Source organism: Aptenodytes patagonicus, chromosome 5, assembly GCF_965638725.1.
Source record: "Aptenodytes patagonicus chromosome 5, bAptPat1.pri.cur, whole genome shotgun sequence".
NCBI lineage: Eukaryota > Metazoa > Chordata > Aves > Sphenisciformes > Spheniscidae > Aptenodytes > Aptenodytes patagonicus.
The window spans coordinates 16,760,715-16,785,695 of NC_134953.1; the positions used below are offsets into that span (position 1 = coordinate 16,760,715).

At 46.7% G+C, this 24,981-nt stretch overlaps 1 protein-coding gene across 1 annotated transcript in view; it reads left to right on the forward strand.

Moving 5' to 3' along the window:
- Positions 1–24,981, forward strand: part of HPSE2 (heparanase 2 (inactive)) — a 115,026-nt gene that overhangs the window by 14,300 nt on the left and 75,745 nt on the right. The window contains exon 5 of the mRNA XM_076338006.1: positions 333–494. Coding sequence (XP_076194121.1) covers positions 333–494 — 162 coding nt within the window. The remainder of the gene's footprint in view (positions 1–332; positions 495–24,981) is intronic.

Sequence of the window (24,981 nt, forward strand, 5' to 3'; positions counted from 1 at the left end):
ATATAAATGTTGGGAGACTTTTGCACTTTCCTGCAAGGGAGGGGTCATCATTGTAAGAGATCAACTTCTAGGCAGGTGAAGGATGGAAGGGGTAGTAGTTTGTGTTAGCATATTAAAGTCAATGACTTGAGCTTTCTGTGGGAGAAAAGGAGACTTGAGCCGAGGAGGCTCATTGGATAGGTGGATCCAAGGGGTTTGGACCCTTTTTTGGAGTTGCTCGTGCTGCCTGATGGTTGTGTGGCTGTCGTGTTGGCTGATGCTGATCCAAGCGTCTGGTGAAAATGAAAGCTGAGGTTTGGCCATCTCCCTTTTTTCTTTCCCTTTTGCTGTAGACATTGTTCGCAGCGACATTGCCCTGGATAAGCAGAAAGGCTGTAAGATCGCCCAGCATCCTGACATAATGTTGGAGCTACAGAGGGAAAAGGCAGCTCAGATGCACTTGGTTTTGTTAAAGGAGCAGTTTTCAAACACATACAGCAACCTCACATTAACAGGTAAGGCTGCAAGACCAGCTCTGGAGCCAGGAGCTGGAGCTAGTTCTTGCTAACTCACACGTGTGTTAAAACCCTCGGGTGCTTCACCTCTGTATGAATCAGCATCTCTCTGGCTGCCTCTGTTTCATACCAAGATTACTGGGTGCTGGGAGGGAAAGGACCTGCAGGAACTCGTGGTGGACTCATAAGGCCTCTGTGGCTGGCACCTATGCAGACACTCCAGATTTGGTGCCCCTGGACAGAACGTTTTCTGCAGTCTGACCTAAGCAGAATACCACGGCACGTGAAGTGCTGGAGAAATCTCCCTGCTAACTGTTCACGTCGATGGGGCTGCAGCAATTACTAAATTTGGAGTCCTTTAAGCTGCAGCTGATTTTTTTTTCTTTCCAGAGCATGCACTTTGTGTGAACCCAGTAAATATTAAAGAGCAAATATAAAGGGATAATGGCCCAGACAGAGATGAGAGGATACTCTTTTTCTGGCAACTGTTTGTATTATCCAGGGAACAGAATCTCAAAGGATGGAGGAGACTGCCACATTTTGGATACACATTTAATGGTGCTTGTAAAGGACTGATGTCTTCAGGCAGTGAGTGGGCAGAAGGATGGGATCCCAGCAGCCAGCAGTGTCCTTTCATAGCTGTTCTCCTTATCACTAGAGCTGGATGAGCCACAGACGATGGGAAGGAGGAAGAGACTAATAAATCAAACAAGATCCCCTTCTCCTCTTGCTGGGTCCCTTTCCTGTGAAAGGCAGGGAGGCATCCGATTTTTATGGGAGGGAGGGCCCTGTGCTCTGGCTGGGGAGGAGATGGCAGGCCCCGTGGTGGCCCTCCCCTGCTGCTGGGCTGGGAGAGGCAAGCAGGTCCTGCGCAACCCCCCCCCCCCCCCCCTCTGCTGCCATCCCTAATTCAATGTCCAGCCCCTGCCTTTAACCCAGCACAGGTCTGCATCCTCGCCAGGGACAGCAGTGCAGCAGTGAGCTCTGGCTCTCCTGGGGACATCGGCTGTGCTGGACCTCTTGGGGACCCCACAGCGGTGGGATGGGAATACTAGGGCTGGCAGAGGGCTCAGCCCCTGGTGCCAGTGGGCACTGGGGCCATGAGAGTGGCTGAATCGCATAATTCCTGAAAGCCCAGCATTTAAATGGGATACTCAGAGCCATTTCTCATTCTCTGTAACGTAATCCACTTGGCTGTTTATTCCCAGTACAACTGCTGGAATCAACATTGTCAGCTTTTCCCCTGACAACTTGCTTACTTTCCACTAAACAAACTTCCCTCGAGAAGAGAAGCTGCTCTCCCCTATCCTCCTTCCCTCACTGCTTCAAAAGCTCTCCGGCATTGCTCACATTTTTTACAGAACCTGCAGAGCAGAGGTGCTACCTGGTTATCAGCTCAGCTCTTAGCCTTTCCAAGTGTGTTTACAGGATAGTGCAGAAGGTTTTAGCTCTACATCGCCAGGGGGGAGAGAGAGCAATTTCACCGGAATATTACCCAAAGAACTATTTTAATGTCCTTTAACTCCCTTTGAATGTGAGCAGAGCAACTTCATAATTGTTTAATCTTAAAAGTTTAATCTTTTATTTCATAGGCATAGTCTGAGAACATAGACTCCAGACAGCTAAGCATAATATTTAACTGGAACTCTACTAACTTGTGTAAATATTTCCCTTCTCCGTGATGGATCTGGTGTTTGGGGTGGGCAGAGGGGGTTGTACATCTGTTGCAGAAGGGCATTCCTTACCTTCAAAATTCAATCAGCCAGAGTTTGCTTGAGGACTTATTTTTGTTCTGCACAGTGTTTTTGTGCAATGCTGTAGGGAGTCCCCAGATCAGCAGCAAGGTACATGGGGCGAGGTTCAGGAGCAAGGATCCAGACCTGGTTTGGGGAGGGATAGTGAAGGACTGAGTTTGCAGGGATGGAGTATCCAGGGGATCCCTGAGAACAGGGTTTTGTCCTTGGAGGTCTGTATCCAGGAGTTACTTGGCCTCGTGCAGTGCATGTACTGTGGATGACCCTCAGTACTCAGTGTCCAACCTTGACTGGAGGAATAATCAACCCCACGCCTCTGAGAGGGGCTCCTACGACTGCTAGTTCCTGCATCACTTTAATTATACCAAAGAAATGTAAATGGAGTATCTTGCCCAAAGTCATGTGAGAATAAAGGTGCTTTACAATGAGATAGCTACCCTAGGAGAGCTTGGGAGTAGGAATACCACTGTGAGGCATCTTTATTCCCGCGCTACTACCACTACCACTGTAGTGGTTTGGATAAAAAGTCCCTTTCTCTTCCTCCTCCTCCCAGATGACATAGTTATATGAGCAACTTGAAAAGACTATAGATCAGGCCTCCCGCGCTGTCTGCAAGTGTGGGCAAGTGATATTGCCATCAAACTTCCATGCAGTATCCTCATGGCTTTAAGAATGAAAGCTCTTAGAGTGCAGGGAGTGTGATTCTGCAGTCCCTCTGGCATCAATGTAAATCGAGGGGCTTTTTCAAATCTATTCACCAGTTGCACGTGGTTCCCAGTGTGCTCCTTATCCTGGCGATCTGGCAGGGTTGTGGTTTTGCACTGGGATTTAAGCTGCTCCCAGCAGCAGGTATCTCCAAGGTAAGAGGGTGTCTTAAAATGAAATGTGTTTTTTTGTGCTAAGACACAACTGAGACTGAGTGAAACCAGGCAGTCTTTCTGGCTCTCGTTTCTCCAGGAACACATGTTAGACTCTGGCTTAGGCCACTTTGGTTTCTCTAGACAAGTATGAGCTTTCCTCGGCTCCTGTCTGCAGGCTTTCTCTTGCATCTTGCATTTGCTTTCTGTACGTGATCTTTCTAGGCTTACCGAGCCTGCCTCTCTGAGATGAGTGATAGTCTTTGATCTGTGACAGTACTATTTAAATGCTGTATATTTGAAGCTCATTAATCTTTGCGGCTTCCCCCTTGTTGCTCAGAGATAGGTATCTCATTTCACAGATCAACATCTCTGATGCTCTTGGGTGAGCCCATGGTAGAGCAGGGGGAGAGTGCGCAGCATTGCCTGCTCTCCTGTGGGAACCAGCTCTCTCAGTTCAGCCTGCGGTAGGACAGGGGAGGAGGAGGAGGACTAGAAACACTTCTCTGCTCCTTCCCAGTCGAGTTAGGTGGAGCAAGTGGCGATTCTTTTATGGTTTGTATCAGCAGGAGTAGAAGTTGCACTTGTCACAGCAGGCTCCCCTCCTTTGCAGTCCTCAGGAGAAATGTCCAGGTGACAGTAAGGTGATTTTGGAGCCCTGGAGCGGAGGGGTGAATGGACAGCATTGGGCTGGCAGCGGGTGAGGTGTGAGGAACTGCTTGGGGCAGTGGAGACACAAAGTGCATGCAGGTTTTAAGGAGTGAGATTGTGGAGAGTGGGGCAGCAGCAGGCAGAGCTTTGACAGATTAAATCTGAAACCCTCCATCTGCGGTGCCCATTTGGGCTGGGTTCATGTACTGCATTTGTACTTTAAGAGATTGGATATCTGCAGGTTTCTGCACTGTTATTAAGTAAAGCCCGTTAAGCCCAATAGACAAGGGAATTGCTCAGGTCAATAGACATATGTGAAAAACTGTCCCCTCCTGTATTAACGTGAAGTGTTAAGTGTAGCTGAGCTTCCCGAGATACAAGGACGAATCATAAATTTGCTTTCAGGAGTTCCCATCCTGAGGAAACAAATTAGTGTCCCACTTCTCATTCTGAAGAGTGGAAAAATGTCTCTTCTTTCTGCTCTACCTTCTGCTTGAAGCTACAATGCAGAATACTTCACTGCATCAAGAGACTGGTGATGACAGCTCCCCAGCCTGTCCTACCACACCACATCTGCACTGAAAAGCCGGCGAGGAGACTGCAGGGTGTGTGGTGGGAGCCCCCCACCCTGTCACATCATGCAACATAGCCTCTAAAAGCAGTGGTTGAGGGAGGAGACCCTCCCCACAGTACATAATGCTCCCAGTTGATCCTCCATGTGTGTTAGCAGAGAGTCTCTTCCAGCTGCACTGAGAGAGACTGGGGGATTAAAATCAGGTGGGAGCTGCTAGGAGCAGAGTTGAGAGCTGCCGAAGAGTGCATTTCACTGTCTGTGTCCAACATTGCACTCAGGTGTTTTACATTGGCAACCCATTACCCCGTTAAGGTCATTAGACAAACTCTGCCACAACAGCAGTTGTGAGCTCTTTGTAAGGCTTTCCTTGCAAACGGCTGCTTCTGGAGACGTTAGCAGCTAGGCAGAGACCCTCTTCATCTGGGGTAAATGGTATGGGTGTGTGAGGTGGTGGTGATGGAGGGCACATGCCAGCTTTTCCTAATTAGGGATGCACAGTGGTGGCACGAGTGGGAGCAAAGCAGATCATGTGGGAGCAGAAGAATGTGTGTGGCTACTGCAGAGCAATCATGCATGGCACAGAGCAAGAATAAGGGCAGGGTGTCTGTGTGAAGAGCTTGCAAGAGAGAAGCTGCCCCACAGAAATATGTTTTTCTCCTCTCCCCTGAAGACAGCGAGAGCTGCAGTCGTGCTCGTTCCTTGGCAGGGAATCACACGGCTTGGGTCGAGCACCTGTGACATTTGTCTTTCCTGCACTTGTGAACCTCCCCTGGTGGTTTTGTGATTCCTGCTGAATGCTGTGGGATTTGTGAGATGGTGGTCCTGGAGCAGGACATGTCCACAGGGCCCAGGACCTGTCCCCTGGGGCACTGGGTCTGGAGGGGACCGTGGTTCAGAGACTGCCATTGTGAGTGGGTCTGTACAGAGAGCAGAGCACGAGGCTGGCCATGCTTTTGATGCCTGTGCTGCCCAGCAGAAAGGCTGCTGTGCTTGTTCTTGCTGGAGTTTTCCCCAGATATGTGGTTTTATCTCCAGTTATAGCTAACTCCATGGGGCTGGGGGGGGGGGGCACCTTGTGAAATGGGACCTGGGAGGGTTGTTGCAGAGGTAAGTGCAGCTTCCTTGCCTTTTTGGCACCTTGTTTGGGATCAGTAGCCTAAATGTCCTGTGGTCTGCACAGCAGTGATACGTATCATAGCCGTTTTACTGGGTGCTGCATCGGTGTGGTCCACACTGCGCTTGCTCTCCAGCTTTCCTTTAAGGAGAGTGTTCTCTGGGGCTTTGCAACAGGCCTGTGAGAGGCTTTTGGACCAGGCTGTCTGCCCTTCTGTCCATTGCAGCCCATTACTTTATACGTGTTATCCACAGCCTTGTACAAAATAGATCTGAAAAGGACCTCAAGAGGGCATCTTCTAGCCTTTTCCGTGACAAGTCAGCTGTACCTGGACTCTGCTTGGGGAAAGGTACATAAGGAGAGGCAATATCTTCTATGTGACCAGCTGATACAGTTGGAAAAACAGACAAACTGTGGGGGGCTTAAACCCTTCGTCGGAGCTGAAGAAGAAAAAGCAGCATTCAAAGCTAAATACACAGTGAAAATAATTTCCCTGAGTTTGTCTCCTTGATTAGCACAACCAGGGTACTGGTGGAGAAGTCACGTCAGCAAGGGGAAGACAATAATGTCATCAGCTCCTATGGGAAAGAGAGAGGGAGAGAGAATTGCTGTGAAACACTGGGGGGGTTTCCTGGGAGGAAGGGACCGGAAAAATTGTAATATGTCGTTAAAACAATATCTGCACCAAGCCCATAGTTAATGACCAGCAGAGTTGCTGGGTCCATTTTCAGGATGGTTTGCAGGTGTCTTCTGAGACCTCGGGATCAGAACTGAGGGGATGGTGCTGGGAAAAATAAACCTTGAAAAACAATCTCTGCAACTGAGTATTTTTGTGCTGTTATCAGCTGTTTATATGAGCTCATTCTGAAGCAAAGTGGCTGTTTCTTTTTACTACACAGCTTTCTGAGGGCGTTTGGTGCGTAGCTGAAATACATTGCGCCCCTGGGCATGTCTGTGTAAAGCCAGCGGGTTGTTGGGGCTCAGCGGCTGGGCACTGGCATTGCCCAGGTTGTGGAGACATCACTGTTAACTGATTCAAATGATGTGGCTTTAAGGATAAAGGATGTTCTTAAACCTCCTGTGATGGGAGAGATGTACCCTCCCTCAGCAATCGGCTCTAGGGCGTAATCATCTATATCATTATGGAGTTGGTGTTTTTAAAACCTCTTGCTTCAATTTAAGCCCGTTATGGCATGTCCTCTCCCCGTGGACATGGAGAGCAGCTTATAGCACTCCTTTCCTCTTTGCAGAAATCTTTTACATATTTGAGGCTTGTTATCATGTTTCCCCAAAGACTTTTGTTCTCTATGCTGAACAACTGCCTTTCTTCTGCTCTTTCCTCATGGCCGTGTTATTTTCAAGTTGAATGACACATGTGGTTGATTCTGCCTCTTGAGGTCCCTTTCAGCCCTCTTTAAATTTTCTTGTGGTTCTGTGTTTTGTTGGGGTCCCTTGGGCTCTCTCCACTTGGTCTGGGCTGTTTTTGAAGCTTGTTGCCTTGAAATGAGCCCAGTGTTGTAGCCAAGGCCTTTTTTGACTGAGAAGAGCAGCAGGGTTATTTCACATATCTCGTGCGTGACAGTCCTGTCTGTATACCCCTGCATAATCATGGATTTTTTTGGTACAGTATTGCTTGTTCATGCCTGCACTTTTGTGTACCGTTTCCCAACCAGCTGTGCGTTCCCCATATGGAATTTCATCTAGACTCTATTTTTCTAATTTGCTAATTAAAATGTTATATGAAACTGGAGGTAAAGCCTTGCGAAAGTAAAGGTATATAACATCTGTTCCCTCTATCTCGCGTAAGAGACCCTTTTGCTCTGTCAAGGAGGAGGCAGGTTGGCTTCACGTGGCAGGGCTATTGCTTCCAGCCCTTCCTTGCAGATGGACTGTTTGATGATTTTTCAAAATTTTGCCAAGAGTTGAAGTTATGTTGACTGGCCTTGCAATTTTCTTGAGTGTTCAACCTGTTGAATATAGCCATTATATTTGCCCTTTTCCAGTCTTTTGAAACCTCATTTGTCTTCCAGAAGTTCCCAGAGGTAGTTGCTGATGGACCTCAGCCTACTTGACAACATCAAACTTCAGTAATCTTCATTCTGCTCATGTGGTACTGTTGCCTTACGCTTCTACTCTGCTGCTTTTAATTGCATTAACTTTGTGGTCTTAGTTATCCTTTTTCATGAAGTCTGACGCAACAAAAGCATTAAATGTTTCAGCTTCATCTCGGCAACTCTGCAAGTTGTTGGCTGTTGTGAAACTGTGTCCCAATTTATACCTCTTTGCTTCCTGAGACAGCTGTGAGCCAAACCCCTGGGATCCCTTGCCTCCTCTTACCCTAATTAGTAGTTTTACAACTCGTTGTGCGCTGACGGCATATGTGTGTGTGAGAGAGGTCATGAAGGTGAATCTCTTTTTCAGGTGACACTCTCTAGTCTGTTAAGCAACACTTTGGCTTTCTCATTATCTGATTTGGTTATTGCTTTTGTAACTGTGGGGAATGTGGCTTCTTACGACGTGTTCAGTATTCATTAAATTCAATTTACTGTCCAATTTAACTAGCCTCACAAGAAAAGATATTTTATAAATTGTGTCTCTTCAAATTAGCAATTATACGTACATTATAATATGTAATGTCATTACCAGAACCAGCCAGTTCTGGGTGCTGTGTAGAGAATAAAGAAAACACATAAACCTAACAGAAAACAGATTTCGGGAGGAGGGGGGAGGGCTGACATGCAGTAACAGCCTTGGAAGGGCTTGTGGCGTGTTCAGTGGCATAAGCCAATCTATTAACCTTTTCTCCCTGCTCAGGAGGCGATGAACTCTTTGGTCTGTCTCTTCTCACCGATGTAGTTATCAAATGTCTCCTTGTTACTGCTGGCGATCCCTGCTGCGAGCGTTTTCTGTTGAACACTTGGCTCTTTCCCTCTGTCCCTCTCTCCTGGTGCCGTTGCTTTGTGCTCATCCGCATCAGCCTGATGGAGTTTCCATTTCTCCTTCGTGTGCTGCAAGGCATGGAGGAGTCTGATTTACCCTTATCATACCCCCACACTAAGATAATTTGCATTTGTTCCCTTATCTTGCTGCGTGTTTACAAAACACCATCTTTCCTGAACTCCCTTTTCATTCTGCATGAAATCTCACTTGCCACCCCTCTGAGTTTACTAAAGCCTCCGTCCTTACACTGCACTGCTTTTACCCTGCTGCTATTTTCCCTTCTATTCCTAATGAGCGTGAACACTCACCCATGGTGCTTTCCACCTTTGTGTTTTTTCCCAGGTTTTTCTCTGCTGACGGGAATCAAACCTCAAGGAGCCTCCTTCCTAGTTTCGTTCCTGTCTCTTCTTTCAGAATTTTTTTTCTCGGCGCATTCCAGGAACTTGATGCAAGGCTGTGTCTGATGTCTTCCTTTCCCAGCAAATGTGTGGGCAGTTAAAGGTCCCTAATTACCAGTGGGTTCTGTGTTTCAGATGCTCCCAATAAGCCTGTGCTTCTGATCTCCCTGATTTTGTAGCCTAAAGCAGACCCCCAGTGTGCCAGTGTCTGGGCTCCTTCCACTCTTACGTTACACAGAAGTTTTTATACCTGCCCTTTGTACTACTGAATTTCACCCCCTGCTTTTATGCCGGGCCCCAAGATCGTCCAGACCTTCTCGTGTGATGTTTCTCATCCTCTGCTGTGCTGATAATAATTTTCCTCCTTGTCAGCATTGTGCTTAACTTTGATTTTCAACCCCTGGAGCTTACTTTGCCTCTCACCATCAGGTTAGAAACCCCCTCTCCCCCCATGCTAATGTAACGCCTACGAGCAGCAGTCGAATCTTGTGGATTTTCCTCTTTCATAAGCTGAATAGATTTGGCTCCTTAAGCTTCACTTCACCAAAGTCCCTTCGTAGCTCCTCCTTTGTCCTGTGGCCGTGCAGGACAGACTTTTCCATCCTGGAGATACGAGCTCTATATTGTTTTCCCGTACGTGTATTATCTTGCGCTTGGCTGAATTAAAGCACGCTTGGTTGGGTGGTGGCCATTTAGCCATACAAATTGGATCGCAGGGTAAACAGGGGCTGTTTTGTTCGTTATTTACTAACCTACGTTTGTGCTATCTGCAAGCTGCCTCTAAGGATCTTATATTTATATTTATCTAAATGATTGGTAAAAACGCTGCATCCTGTGGGATGGGAAGCAGGCAATGGATACGTTTGTCTCATCAGCCACTTCTATCCATCTAGTTACGCCAAATTATTTCTATTAACGCAAGTTCTTAAATCAAGCTATAACATCAGTTAGGCAGGACTTGATTCTGTACGACATATGTTGGCTGGTAATTAGTTGAGACATGAGTATAATGAATTATCGGTAGAGTCTCATGTTGGCTTTTAATTACTTTGTCTAGGTCTGCTGTCAGGCTGACTGGCTGTCACTCCCTAGGTCAGCTAGTCCTGCCTAAGCACCGGCACAGGGTTAGGGCTCTTCTACCCTTCTAGAATTACTTGGCATTCCAAGATTTATTAAAAATTAGCATCAGCAGGTCAGAGATCTCTTTAGCGCACTTGGAGGTGCAAATTATCCAGGGTGGGTGATTTAACAGTGTTTATCTAAAGCAGATGTTATCTAATACATCTCTTGGTCATTAGTAAACTGTGAAGTACATCAGCGTCTTATGATGAGTTCATCATCATATCTTTTTCCCAAATACAGAGCGCATATATTTATATTTTTGTGATTACATTGGTAATTTTACTGTGTGCACAAAATAATGCATCTATGTCTGTTCATATTTCCCTTCTTTCCTCTATATTTAAACTCCCACTATTAACTTGGCAAGGCATGAATTTTTCCATCGTGTTTTTTAAATACTTTATTAATTTTCTACACTTTGTAATTTGCAGTTGGTTGCTATTTCTTTAGCTTTACAATCATGGCTTATATTGTTTTCTGTTATTGCTGTCTATAACACTGCATAAGGATGGGTTTCCAAACAAAATCCCCTTCCATCATGGTGGTGGAATATGCTGATTTTGGCCGTCTGAACCACCTAAAAACAAACTAAAAAAACCTTTAATTATTCTTTTGGTTTCTTTTGTCCAGTATTTTCTTCCCAATAACTTTAAGATAATTTTTCTCAGCCTGGAGAAGTTGAAGCACCTTGTATATGTATTTCTGACTGGGATTGCAGTCCCACTAGCTTTTTTCAAATGCAGGCTTTGAGAAGGCGGCTGCTGGTGCGGGCAGAGCAGGGAACTCCGTGTCTGGTGAGTTCTCCGTGTTTTTAAAAAATTTCCTAGCAAATTGTGACATAGCAACAAATCTCACTGCAGTTGGAGGAGTATCGCCCGGTTCAGCACTCCAGCCACCATCCCTATGTATTTGCTCCCTGTGAAGAATAACAGGAATGGTTATTTACGTGCTGCTGGGAAGCTTGCAGATGGGAATCGGGGATGTGTGTCTGTGGAGTGCAGGATACATCTCTGACAGACCTGTGCTTTGTGGCTGGGCTAACTCATGGAGAAAACAGAGGGGAGAGGCGTGGTTGGTAAGCCTGGCTTGGCAGGGAGCAATGGGGATAATCTCTGCGGCCGGACCCTGGCTCCTGCCTGCACCGCGCTGCTCGGTGGGGGCACTGCCTGCTGGTGGGAATGCAGTTTGGTTCCCAAGGTTTGTTCTCCAGTTGCTCTCTCTAACCCCTTTTCCATCTGTCCGTTCATTTATTATTTACTGCTTTCTCTTGCTCTTTTCTTCATTAGCTGGTTCCCGATGCTCCTGGCTCAGGAAGGGGCTGTCTTAGGAGGAACACAAGGGCAGCAGCAAACACCGCTGTACTGCTGCTCTGCCAGCACTCCTTGTTGCGGGGACGGGAGTGCGTGGCACGCACAGTTAATTCTCAACTTGGAAAAATGTTAAAGAATTGAAAAGGGTCAAAATCCTGGAAATAAGAGGTTCAGAGTCCCACACGCAGTCTACGCTCTGCTTTTTCAGAGGCTCGTACTGGGGATGGATACGCTGGGGTGGGAGAGTAATGTGAGAGCCTGTGGAAATGCATGCTTTGTGCAGCTAAAAGTGGTGTGGGGAAGAGCGAGGTTACAAGGTGTTCAAAAGAAATTTTGTATCTCTTTTTACTTCATTAAGTTTTATATTGGGTTGCTGTGCCAAGAGACACAATTATTGACTTTCTTAAATTAAAAACTCCATGAATTTAAATACTTTTTTTTTTCCCTGTTGAAAAGGTAGCAAAAGCAAAGGTTTTGTAGGAGAAACTGAAAATGGTTCAAATATAATTCTATTAACTAATTAGGGGAACCCTGGAAATGGGGCTGAGACTTGCAAGCTTTTTTTTCTTCTCTTTGCTGGGGCACTCCAAGAATCGGATCACCTGGGGAAAGCATGTTTAAGAAATACCAGATGGTCTCTGCGATGCTCCAGCTGTGGACAATCACTCCCAGCCAGGCAATCTGCCTTGCTGTCGAAGCCCTCTAAAACTGTGCTGCCCATTTGTCATGCTTCTCCAATTGCAGCGCTCTGGATAGCTTCTTTTTTCCTTGTCTGGCTCTTCCTTTCCAGTTTTTATCACCCACCCCCTCCATGAGCTAATGTAGTAACATCCCTTCATTGGCTATAAATCCATTGAAGAACCATATATAAAATATTACTTTGTTAGGGAAGATTGGGAAACATCTGTTTTTTACCCGTAAGAGTCAGTCTCTACTTGTCTCGTATGACGATGTGACTATTTATATATTTGTAAAGTAAAAAGAAGGAGAAAAAGATGGGAATCCTAGAAAGAATTTGAGTGGAGCCTCTAAATGGAGGAAACTGATTCAGCTCCGGGAATTGTTTGGAGGCTAATGTTTGGGGAGGGGGGGCACAGGCCAAGAAATTGCTTAGATGTCTGACAAAGTAACGGTTGTACCAACCGCAGAAGGTCCTTCTGGAATCTTTTGATTCCTTGTATAAGGAATCTCCTTTTGATCTTGTATAACTGTTCCTAGGTACTCCCTGGCACATGCTCACCCAGGAAAACTGTGGGTCTAAACCATTATGTATTATCTACTACATACAAGAGGAACCTGGGAACCGTGACAGTCCTTAGATCAGTAGGAGACTATAACCATAGGGGTGTACATGCATAGCAGCAAAAGTACATACCTATGGAGGCTTTGCATTTAGGTGGGTATGCCAGGGCACGGTGTCTGAGCCTGCTGGCATGAACTGCCTCTCGCCCAGCCTGCTCAGCGCTAGTGCCTTGCAGAGCTGCCTGCTTTTGCTCACACATATGGATGGCACTTAACCTACGTCTCCTTCCCCTTGTGGGACAAGGGTGTTGGTTTCTGTGAGCATGTGCGTGGGGAGGGCTGGCTCTGGGTACCCCAAGGTAGCAGTGGTGTGAGAGCAGGATGCTGGGGGTGTATTGTGCCTGCCATGGAGTGTGACATGAGAGCTTGGGGGGATATGGGGCCTCTGGGGTTGGTGTGGGAAGGCTGTCCCAAAGAGCCAGCCAGACAGACTTGGGACACTTTGTTCATGCTGCTGGCGTGAGCCACGGAGTGAGATGCTCTGTCAGCCTTGCTGAGGTTGCAAGGAACAAGTCTGCGTGAGGAGGGTGCTTGGGAGCAAACAAGGGAGGATACTGCTTGGGGTGAGCTGGGCAGGCAGGGAGGATGCACCTCCAGAAGTCTGCCTGTGGTGCTGGGTACCTCACCTGCAAAGCAGCTGCTTTGCCAGTCTCTGAGCCTCTCAGCAGGTGAATGTGGAAGAAGGAAAAGGAGATTTCAGTGCTTGCATGCAGGTGGTGGCAGTGTTTGCCAGGTGATCCATGCCACAGCTGTTCTCTGTGCCCTGTGAGGCTGGCACGTAGGAACAAAGTGCTGGAGCTGCTACTGATGGATGCCTTTCCACGGAGCCGTCCTCATTTCCTGGCCGGGTTCTGTGCCCTCAGCCTGCCCCATGGCTGCACAAACAAGAGATCCTACTCTCAGTTCTCTTCTCCTCAGGGTTATGGGTTGCTGTGTTGGTTGGGATCCAGCTCACCTATCTGAGGTGGGGAATGCCCCGGAGGGGACTTCTTCCGTCCCTCTGCCAGCCAGCCTTGCACGTCCTGTGTAGCCTCCACAATGGATGGCTGCCTGCTCTTCTCAGCCTGGCCGAAACCAAACTCCATGTGTGTCTCCCCTGCTGAGCCTGCTCATGCCTTTCTGCAGGGCTGTGGTTGACAGCTGCATCTTCTCTGTGGCCTCATAATGCGCTCACACTGCTCCCTCTCCCCTTCTCCCACACACTAGCCAGTGTGCTGCCGTCCCCTCCTGCCGCACGGGAGCTCAGCCTGTTCTGATGGTTATCTGCCCTCGCCGTGGCCTCGTGGCCCTTCTGCTTGGCTTTTGCAGCCTTTCCTTTTTCAGGCTCCCCCTTATTCTCCCTCCCGTGGTCCTATGGCAGCCTCTGTTGCTAATCAGACCTTGAGTCTGCTTTTCCTCCCTCCGCCTGGTCCGCTGCCCGGTTGGTGTCGAGCTATGCTCCAGCCCCCCCGGGCACTAGTAAAAGCTCCCAAAGCCCCACACGACACTCACCTCCACTTGGTGCAGCTCCCCTGAAGGCTAGTAACAAGTAAAAGGTTATTTTAAAATGGTAAGATATTAAATAGACATTGCTGCTCTAACACCTGCTGTATCTTTGTCCTCTCTATGCCAAAGCCTTCAGTTATCTTGCACGGCATGTCAGGGGACCGGTGTAAAGTCTGCTAGCTGGCTTTGGCAAGCTCCTGTGGCAGCAAGCCCTGTACAGCTCTGAGCTTGGAAGTGGCATCTGATAGTTTCACAGGTGAACACGCATTCATGTGTTTTGATGCTGAATGTAAATTCTGACTTAATGGGATCAAAGAGTATAGGCTAAATTTGTGAGGTGGAAGCAGATAATGAAAAAGGAGTTGGAGATGTTGCAAATAGCTGGGTGGGCATGAGCCACAGGAGCGGAGCGGCAGGTGGGAGGACAGGGACAACCAGAGCCCTGTAAGGGTTGATGGGAAGCTCTGATGTTGGAAATAGTATCGGTGAGGCAGTGTCGGGCACCACGTCCAGTTGTCTCGTCCATTTTAACAGAGAAAAGATGCTGTATAGTTGGAAAAGATTCAGAAAAGAGCAATAAATGTGACCAAATCCTGGATATATGGAGCTATAGACAAGGTTTTAGTAAGATTCATCTACTTAGGGAAAATTAAAAAGTAACTTGATCATAATGCACAAGTACCAACAAGGGGAAGAAAAAGTTCAGAGCAAATAGCTCAAAATGTTAGCAAAGAAAGGCACAAAGAGAACCTATGATTTAAAGCCTAATGGGGGACAACCTTGGGCTAATAATGTGCAGATTTACAATGCTGAGAATAAACGTTGGAATGTTTCTACCTAGGTATGAGGTGGATTAACGGCCACTGTCAGCCTGAAAGCCAGACTCCTACTGAAACTGTTTCAGACAAGTTATGGATTTTGTGTAGTGATTATGATGTTAGGTCCTCTAACCCCTATCAAGCGGGAAGCAAAACTACGTTATATTAAATGGTCCTTTCCATCCTTATAACCTGAATAAATGTGTAACGTGAATGTTGTGCCTCCTAGAGGAGAGGTGATTGCAGCAATTAGTTGCTCCCTGAAACCAAACTCAATTTGTTAGCCTTTGCTAGTAACTTGGCCAAATGGACCTTTCACTCAGCTGGGAGCAAAGCTGAGCTCGGACTATGGGCTCCAGTTCTGTCCTGGTTAAGAGAGGAGTTGAACTAAACCCCTGCCTAGGCCAGAACCTGCCTGGCTTTGGTGTGTTGTGCATTGGTACTAGAAGAAAGATCAAGTTTAGGTCAGGGTTTTTTGGCCAGAGGTGGCTGAATTTAGGCAAGCTTAGCTGCTTCTCCTTGCCATAACCACCCCCAGGGAGGAGCTGATGTGCTGACCAGGACAGCGGGGCAGTCTTCACTCCCTGCCACCAAATCCTTCCCCAAAACGAGATCCAGAGACCAACCAGCTGAAATGCAAGAGCTTCCCCAGGAGGGACCTATGTTTGACACAGTAGTCTTTATTTTCCTGCTTTATTTTAAAGCTTGTTAATTCCCCAGAAAAAAGAGTTAGCAGATATTTCGTTGAATAAATGTAGAAGAGCTACTTCTGAACTTTGGTGTCCAAAAGTTCATTTATGATCTTGCTGTATATAAATTCCCAGATCTAGGATTTTGACACAGAAATAGTCTTCATTTGATAGAACGTTACAAATTCAAGTTTCAGAAATTATCCTCTTGAGCCATCTCCGTGGTGTTTGGCACCACGACAAGTCATTAGTCAATCCTGAAATAGTCATCAAGCAGAGAAACAGCTTATTTTATATACTGTTTCTTCGAGTTAAATATTTCCACATATTCAGGCTCTGATTGGAGTCTTGGATCCTTTCCAAATGTTCAACCTGTAAAGATATTTGAGAACCCCAGGACTTAGGCTCTTTCCAAAAAATGATAGATTTCACTTGAATTTTCACAAATGGAAAACCACAACTCCCCATAGCTGCAAAGAAGCAGCTGTCATACCAGGTACGGAGTATGAGAAAACACTTTCTAAAAGCTTCAGGGACTTCCCATTATCTGGAAGTTTTTAGCGCTCTTAAAATTTGCGAAGAAAACAGTGGTTTTTTTCCGGCACAGTGTTGCCTCAGATAATCGGCTGCACCTGTTTGGAAGCGGCGCTTCACATTGTTCCCTTATACAGACCCTTGCATGTGTTTCTGTTAATTTTTCCTAGAAACCCAAGTGTCAACAAATCAGAGCCCCTGCATTGCAACTCTATGCAAAATCCCGAATTGGTGTGTTTCTGAGCACTTTGCCATGGAAAGTCTGTGGTCTTGAGTGACTGAATCGACTTTGGAGTTTCAAAGCTGAAATCCTGGGATGTGGGGATACAGGCAAAAAGCTATTGAAGAAATCAATAGCTCCAAATTAATGGCTCCAAATCCAAAGTTCTGTTTTTTGTTGTTGTTATTGCTGCTCTTTTTTTAAAAAAAAAAAAAAAAAAAAAAAGGCAATTTTCCAGTTCAGAAATTGGGATGGATTTTGGTAACGGCTTCTTTCAGGAAGGGTTAATTTTTGGTGAAATTCAGTGCAGACACGCATGATGAGAATTTGGGAAATGAGGAGTTAAGTCATGATGACGTAAATCATTGTTCCGCATTTAAAATAATAGCGCTCGGATAATTCTGATGTTGGGGCTTCTGCTTTTATTGGCTGAGAGGTTGCCAAAACATGTGTGTGTTGTTCTGAATTGGTAAATGATTCCTATTTATAGGACAGGTGTCTTCTGATGTCCCGAGTTCAGTCTGTTCTGTAATCCCAGATCCTGTTTCTGATCTACGTTTAATAATGTGTGACAGAAGAAGATAGGAACCTTGCAGACCAAATCAGGCTAGGAATGTTTTGAATTTAGCTCTGCCCAGCTCTGTCTGCTTGTTATGCAGGGTATCTTTGCATAAGGGACTCGCCCTTCTAAAATTCATTTTTGGACTTATCTTTTCTTTCTGAAACACATTGTCTTTTGGCTCATTTACATGCAGCCCGAAGGCTGCTGAGTGTGCCAGCCTCCTTCCTTTGCACTGACTCAAGAGGAAAAATGCTTCCTTGCATATATTATTTTTTTGCACAGCTTTTCTAATGCAGGAGCTGCAGTGAGGCAGGGCTACAGGGAGGGACGTGGTGGCAGGAGCAGAGTCGAGGTGTACGTGACGGCAGCTGTGCAAATAAACCCTTGTGTTTCCACCAACACCTAAATTAAATCGCGCTTTACACCTATTGGTTTGGGCTACGCAGTATTATCGAACAAAGGTCAGATTAGCTGCAATTAGTTATGCGACTGTCAAAATGACTCTTTCCTGTTATCTTGCAAGCTGGTGGTGGAGGTGAAGACAGACCCAGTTACCGTGATGCTGATGCTTCTGCTCTGGTCATTATACTGCATTTTGAAAATAATTATTAAAAAAAAAAAAAAAAGCCCCCTCACAGCTTGAAATAAATGTGGAGCCAATGGAGGTGTTTGAGAGGGAAGCAAAAATATGACCAAGCTCCTCTTCTAGAGAGGCGTGCAGCCTTTGGAGCTGGGGGTTCAAAAGAGGTGCAGGCTGTTGGGAGGAGGGAGAGGCATGCAGGTTCACAAGCAGGGGAAGCTCTTGAGATGCCTAATTCAAGGGAAGAGGTGCAGCTGCAATGCCAGGGACCGGGGTGGAGGGAGGAAGGAGTGGAGCTCCCTGCCGTGTCGTCTGCCCCATCACCCTCTGCTCTGGCCACCACAGAGCCAGGCCCTGTCGTGGCATGTCTGGCCATGGCGTGGGATGGCAAAAGCACCAGAGTCCCAGACGAGCACGCTGCCATGGGGTGGGTCAGCAGAGCGGTTTGCGAGGAGCAGCTTGCCATCAGCCAAACACTGAGGATACTGTCGTGCCAGAAAAGGAACTGGGTCTGGGGGGAGGTGGAGGGGGCCATGAGAACTGGATGGGAGGTTTGGCTCTTTTTCAAGCAGTTTCTGAAGCCGGATTAGTCCTCTTCGCCAGCTGGTGTGAGATGTTAGGTTTGTGTTATTTCTGGCAGCCCCACGGGGACTGGGAGTAACTCCATGCCTCTTGTTTCTTTTTGTAAGGACGGGGTAGACCAGAAGCAGTGCAAGCTTTGTGTTCCTGTCCCCAGGAGATGCAAGTGCTGGTTTGCCCTCAGGTAGGAGGTGTGAGGAGAAGGACCCAGGCTGCCATGCCTGTCTTTCACCTCTGATGCCACCAGCTTCCTCCACTGGCTGTATCTCCTGGGCTAGTCTGCTCTTCACATGACCATCTGTCCAGGTTTCCCCAGACATGTCCTCTTGTCTGTCACTGTCCAGCCAGATTTGGGGGATTCAAGTGTCTACTGGCCTTGCATGCTGCTGTGCGTGCACAGAGACTCTGACTGGACTGCCCCGTGTCTGGGAAGCCCAGATGTGTCCACAGATGCAGGAATCCTGATGGGCTGCCAAATGTCTGGAAATGTAGGATATGCCCACATGCATAGGAGCCTTGAGCTGCTGCTTGTCTGGAAATCGCTGATACTTTTATGTGCAAGGGATTGGACACTCTTGGGGAGTTTTGGATGGGCCAACTGTACATGTGTTATACAACTGCTTTTAGTACACTTGAAGGAAATGCAAGATCTCAAAGAGGAGTTGGTCTGTGTGTGTCCAAGCCTAGTATGTCCCTAAAGGTTTAGGATTAGGTTTGTTGCACATGCACAGACTGCTCTGTACAAGCATGCATACTTTGGAAATCCCTGCCAGACTGTCCTAGTCCTTTATGTTTCCTTCCTAGATGGGGGTATTGTCCATCAGGGTCAGTAGGAAGGCCCTCCGTGTCATGGTCTTGCTTTGAGGCAAGACCTTGTATTTGTCCCATGCCTAAAATTCCTTTTTCTGCCTTAGCTTCATGCTTCCTTGCTGGGCTCCTCCATCCCCTTTCTGCACAGGTCCCTGCAGGGATCTGTACCTTCCCATTCCTCTTTGCAGCAGAGAAGAGCAGAGGATGTGGGATACGGTGACTCTAACATATGTCTGATGTGCTGCTCGCTTGCATTTGGGACATGGAAGGACTGTAACTTGAGTGTAAGCTGCTGTGTTTGCACTGTGGCTTTTCCAGACCAGGATCCCAGACTGTTGTGACAGGCTGGAGGAGGAAGGGGAGGAAGGATTAATAGCTTTCTCTCCTAGATCCAGGCAAAATACAAGCAAATTCACCAGACTTTCTCTGTGGCACTTCTTCACTTCCCATTTACAGGGCCATGATATTTGGTCCTCACTCTGGAAGCGGGTGAACCTGTGTTCCCTGTAGCTGCTGTCACTGCATGCGATGGGTGGTGGATGCCTCCCACCTTCCCAAGGGCTGGCAGATGACGTGCCCCGAGCGTGGCCAGTACAGAAGCCACCTCATTCCCTGAGCCCCTGTTCTGGGGTGACCAAACTCCCGGGATATTCCCTTTTTCTTCGGGAAAACAGATTTGTTTTGGCATTCGCCCACATCTGCACACTCCCCCTCGTGAATTCCAGGGTTAAAAAAATCATGTAGGCTTTCTAGAAGAGCTGCCTTGCTTGTCGTTTAATGGTTCCACCTCTGAACTGGGACCCTGCTGCTTCAATGGCTGCCTTGACAATATCTCATTTGTCTTTTCTTCTTTTATTTAGCTTTTCCTACATTTTTCGCACATTCTGTAGATTCTCCTGCATTCCAAGTGTCTTATATTTTCATGCCTCCTTTTATCTCTCTATTCATCTATCCCAGTATAGACAACAGAAATGCTAAGTCCACATAATCTGTAGAAAGCATGAACTGGGTTGTTAGACATTTTCCAAACATTACACTTCATGGAAATATTTTCCTGTAAGATGTAGAAACGAAACAGCTGTCTCCTGCTCTCTCCTGGGCTGTTCCTGTGCAGACTCTCCTGCTCTCTGAATTTACAGCACCATTCCTTGGACAAGTGACCAATGGCCAGCTTCAAGCAGTTGTATTTATGAAGTGCCAAGCAGTGGTGAAGATGATGGTGTTTATGTGCTAGTCAGATCTATGTGGTGGGATTAACGTACCGTGAGAGACCTGGTGCTGATGTTTCCAGCGTCAGGAACGTTTCACCGGCAGAATTGTCGCTAGGAAACTTGGTGCAAGTCATGGCTGATGGCTCACCGCAGACTGCTTGCTTTGTATGAACTTTTGGCAGACTATGGGACAAGTAGGGATGCTCCTCACTCGTGTCCTCCTTCCTCCTGCTCAGCCCTGTCCTTCTGGCTTTGTGCTTGGCCAAACGATAAAAACCCTCTGGCTCCTGCCAGGAGCTGAGTACTGGGGTAAGGAACGAAATGAATACTCGCTAGAAGACAGCGAGCACCTGGCTTTCATCCTTCTCTCCCTGTCTTGTTGGGTGGCATCACCTCTCAGCGGGCCTGCTGTGGCTGGCCCGAGCATGGGATGGCAGCCCGACACCCTGCTGGGGTACCTGCTGTTGTGGGCATGGTTCGGGCACCCCTTCCTAATGTAATTGCTTATTCTGCCTGTGTGTAGTATAACTTTAGCGCATGGCTGAAGATGTTTTGATTGCTGGAGGGTAATTATTTCTTGATTCTTATGGGAATTTATGGGAAGCTTAATGTATCGGTTGAGTTGTCTGAACTGGAAAGGTAAATCAGGAAAAAAAAACAAAAAAAAGCCCACACAGTAAAAATGTTTGGGCTGAAGCAAGCAATCCTTCCCCTTTCACATGGAGAAGTGAACACCAGGCTTTTTGGACAGAAGTGTGAACCTCAGTGTTAGTGTGAGCTAGCAGAGGGTGGGCTCCTGAGCAGATGATGGAAGAGGAGGGAAATAGTGAAATTCATATGTTACCATCTCCAAACTGAGCAACTGGAAAAAGAGCAGGAGGGACCAGAAATTATTTGAAGGTTCGTTTCCCTTCAGTGTTTTACTGGAACTGAGCGAGCAGATATTCGCAGGCTGTATTCCAAGCTGAGGTTATTTCTTCAGAGCATGTTCTGGCAAAGGATTTTTGGCTACGGCCCATCCTCAACCTGAATGACTGGGTGATACCACAGGGAAGAAATCAGCTAACAGCAAATCATGGATCTAAATTTTAGGCAGTTGTTGACTCTGCCTCCGTTATGCTACCTTTTTATAACTCTTCATATTGTAATCAAGTGCCTTTGGCTTTGACCTCGATAGGATAAAGCAGAACTACTCTTACCCTTCAGTGCTGTCCCGTGAGAAGCATGGTGCCTATGTGCACCGGCAGGAAGGGTGCTCTGCTCCATGGGAGGATTGAATCGCTGCAGAGGTGCCTGGGCAGTCTCTCAGCATGTGCCACCCAAGTGCGCCGTGGGGATATCACGGTTTGGGAGCTACTCTGGAGCATGTGCTGATGAGTCACGTGTGCAGCTGGGGAATACCAGAGACTTCAAATGGGAGCACATCTGGATATGCACAGAGCACACCTGGAGCGTCAGAGTTGCTGCATGTTTGCAGCATCCTTGTATTGTGTGTGCCACGAACCGCTTTCTACCCTTTCTGTACTCTCTGGGGGAACCTTTATCGTATTTACATAAAATAACTTTTGGGAAACACCTTCCCTCCTTTGCCTCCATGGTGAGGCTTCACCTGTCCATCAATGTGAGCAGCTGGGTTGTTGCACTGAAGGATGAGCTGTGTCAGGACTCGGTGCGAGTGCTTCAAGGTTGAATAACTGGTTGTGTTATCCAACGCTCAGGTATCCAGTGGCGTCTCTGAGAAATGTTTGTCAGAGTGTTTTGCTGGGTAGCCTGGAGGGCCTTTCATATCTTTGCCAAGTGCTGGTCTGTTGCATCATTTTTACAGGCGTGATACAGCACTTTGCTCAGCAGCCTTCCAGGCTTGCCCTTGTAAAGACTCCAGAGTTATTCCCTGGGATGTGACTGTACCCTGGAAGGGAGATTTAAGGGTTGCCCACTCTATCAATGCACATGTGGGCAATGCAAGAGAAAAAATCAGGTTACGTACCGGCATGAAATTCTTCAAAATGTGCTATGCATATGCGCTTTGAGCACCTTCCATCCCTCTTCTCTGCTTTGGAGTCTCTTGACTTCTTAGGGTGGGAAGAAATGAGGGATGTGGGATACTCCCTTTTCAACAGTGTCTGGCTATATAGGATGATGACTATGGCTTCTTGTACACCTGGTCACCTATCTGGAGCAATTTTGGGGATTTATGCTGCCCTGTGTGCACAGATAGACAGTACTCCTCAAAGTGCACTTGGGTACATTAACATCCCCTGCCTGGGTGAGAGGGCAACTCTTGATCTTTCAGCACTTGCCACTGGCAGTTGTGTTGTTGTCAAGCCCGTGCTGCCCTGGTATGGGGAGGGGAGCACTCTCCCAAGGCCACGGGGTGCAGAAGCAGGAGGAGGCTTGACTGGGCACCTCGTGGTGTCTGGGGATGAGCAGCAGGCATCTGGCTAAGCCGGTCCTTAAGTCCTAAGTGCCTGTTACAGAAACAAGGTGGGTAGCATTTTTATTTGCATGTTGTCTGATGCAAAGTGATCATGTCTGTGAACCAGCACAGTTCAGTTTTGAGTAAGCAGAGGAAAAAAAAAAATTTTCTAAGCTTGCAAGTAGAGATAGGAAAACCGAGAAGAGACAACAGAGCTCTGGAAAGTCTCTGGAAGCCAACGTCCTACACGTTCAGCACAGCTCAGACGCACGAGTACCAGGGCTGGTTTGATCAGCAATTGTGGCTAGCAATATGTCCTTGCAGGGAGGTGACACCAGGTAAAGACAGATTTTTATATTGGGATGGGCTGTGGGTCACAGATTTGACATTTCTTGTGTTTCTTGCATTTGAAGAATATATTATTGGATTTGAACAAAACCACTGTCAACTGCTATTTTAAAAGATTTTCAGAACTTCCCTGGTCTTATGCTAACTTTGTAAATGAGGAGAAGAAAATTGAAAGAAAAAAATTTGCCAAGTATATTACTAATTTAAAACAAATATTTCACAATTAATATTTCAGAGCATCTAGGAACAATACTGTCAGTTGTTTAGTTGTTTGCTTCCTATGTAACAAAAAAAATGCCCTTCCTTCTGGACCTGTTTCATGATGGGAAAGCTTGTAACTCACCTTATCTCTGTTGGTATCAGGAATATCGCATGTGGCACTGCTGTAATGTCTCTTTTTTTTTTTTTTTTTTTTTTCAATTTCCTGGATTGCCTGCAATGTCTTTGAAGCAAAGTGTATTCAGCCGCTGGAGAGCCTTGTAAGAGAGCTAAATTAATCTTTTCTCCTGAGCTTTGCAAAATAGGTTAAACCAACACACTGTACTCATGGATGTTATAAGCTCAGACATGCACATAAAATGTGAAGCTACTGAATTAAGAAATAACTGCTGTTCACTGTTTCAGCAGCTTATTGTAATTATCTCTTTATTTTCCCTGTGATTTTTGCCAGGCAGAGATTATCAGAAAATTGAAAATGAGTTTAATATTGAAATATCTGTATTAGAATAGAATAGTTTGGGTTGGAAGGGACCTCTAAAGGTCGTGTAGTCCAACCCCCCTGCCGTGGGCAGGGACATCTTCAACTAGATCAGGTTGCTCAGAGCCCCGTCCAGCCTGACCTTGAATGTTTCCAGGGATGGGGCATCCACCACCTCTCTGGGCAACCCGTTCCAGTGCTTCACCACCCTCAGCATAAAAAATTTCTTCCTAAATCTAGTCTATATCTATCCCCCTTTAGTTTAAAGCCATATTCCCCCTTGTCCTGTCGCAACAGGCCCTGCTAAAAAGTTTGCCGCCACCTTTTTTATAAGCCCCCTTTAAGCACTGAGAGGCTGCAAGAAGGTCTCCCCGAAGCCTTCTCTTCTCCAGGCTGAACAACCCCACCTCTCTCAGCCTTTCTTCAGAGGAGAGGTGTTCCATCCCCCGATCATTTTCGTGGCCCTCCTCTGGACCCGCTCCAACAGATCCGTGTCTTCTTATGCCGAGGGCTCCAGAGCTGGACGCAGTACTCCAGGTGGGGTCTCACCTGGGGTCTCACCTGGAGTACTGTGTCCAGTACCAATTGGTTACAGTACCAATTACTGGTTACTATTTGTGCAAAGCCCAGAGTTTCGGTAGCCAAATAACACGAAGGGAGAACTGAACCTGAGCATACACAAAACAAAGCACATTAACTTGTTGGAAACTTGGGCGCAAGAGTTGTTCTTAGATACACGCAGCCAACCCCTGTTTCCACTGCTCTTGTTGAACGTTTGCTGGTTCCCAAATGCTTTTTCTGGTATGACTAATAAATTTAAAGTCTTCTGAAAATGCTAGCTTCACCAGACACTTCAATACATGAAAATGCTTGTGTTGCAAATCTTGATACTAATACTTTACCTCAAATTTTTCAAGTCCTGTGCTATGCTCATTTAGGGACTGTCACAAATTAATCCTGTGCCATTGTCACGTTTTGCCCATGGCTGAGGTACTACCCTGTGTGACTTGGTGCTGCAGCTACAATGCATCCGAGAAGCGTTGGGCAAAACGTTAAAGGAGATATATATATATATATATGAAATAAAAAACATAATTTAATATAATTAAGATTTTAATAAAATATAAAAATGCATGCATTTTGCAGTAGGAGTGTATAGCAGATTTCTTAAAATCAAGTGTTAGTGCTGAGCAGATCAAGAGGGGTGAGGATTGTGCAGTACAAAAGAAAGAGAAATAATCTGGAGAATGAAGGGACGTGTTATAATCAAACTGTGGCAGCCCTTTAATTTTCTAACACAGTGACTGTCTTCTGCTTCCATGTCCTGCAACTTACGGTGAGAGCTGCTGCTAAACTGCTGGATGAAGACCCTGAAATGTTATATTAAGTGCATCTTACAACGCTGTGGTTAGTAGGTGGAGTGACTGTCCTCTGGGGGAATAAGGGCTATCAGCAGCAGAGATCTTGAGGAGCTCTCTTGGCTGCTACTGTGCTGAGTCCAGTTCAGGATGTCTTC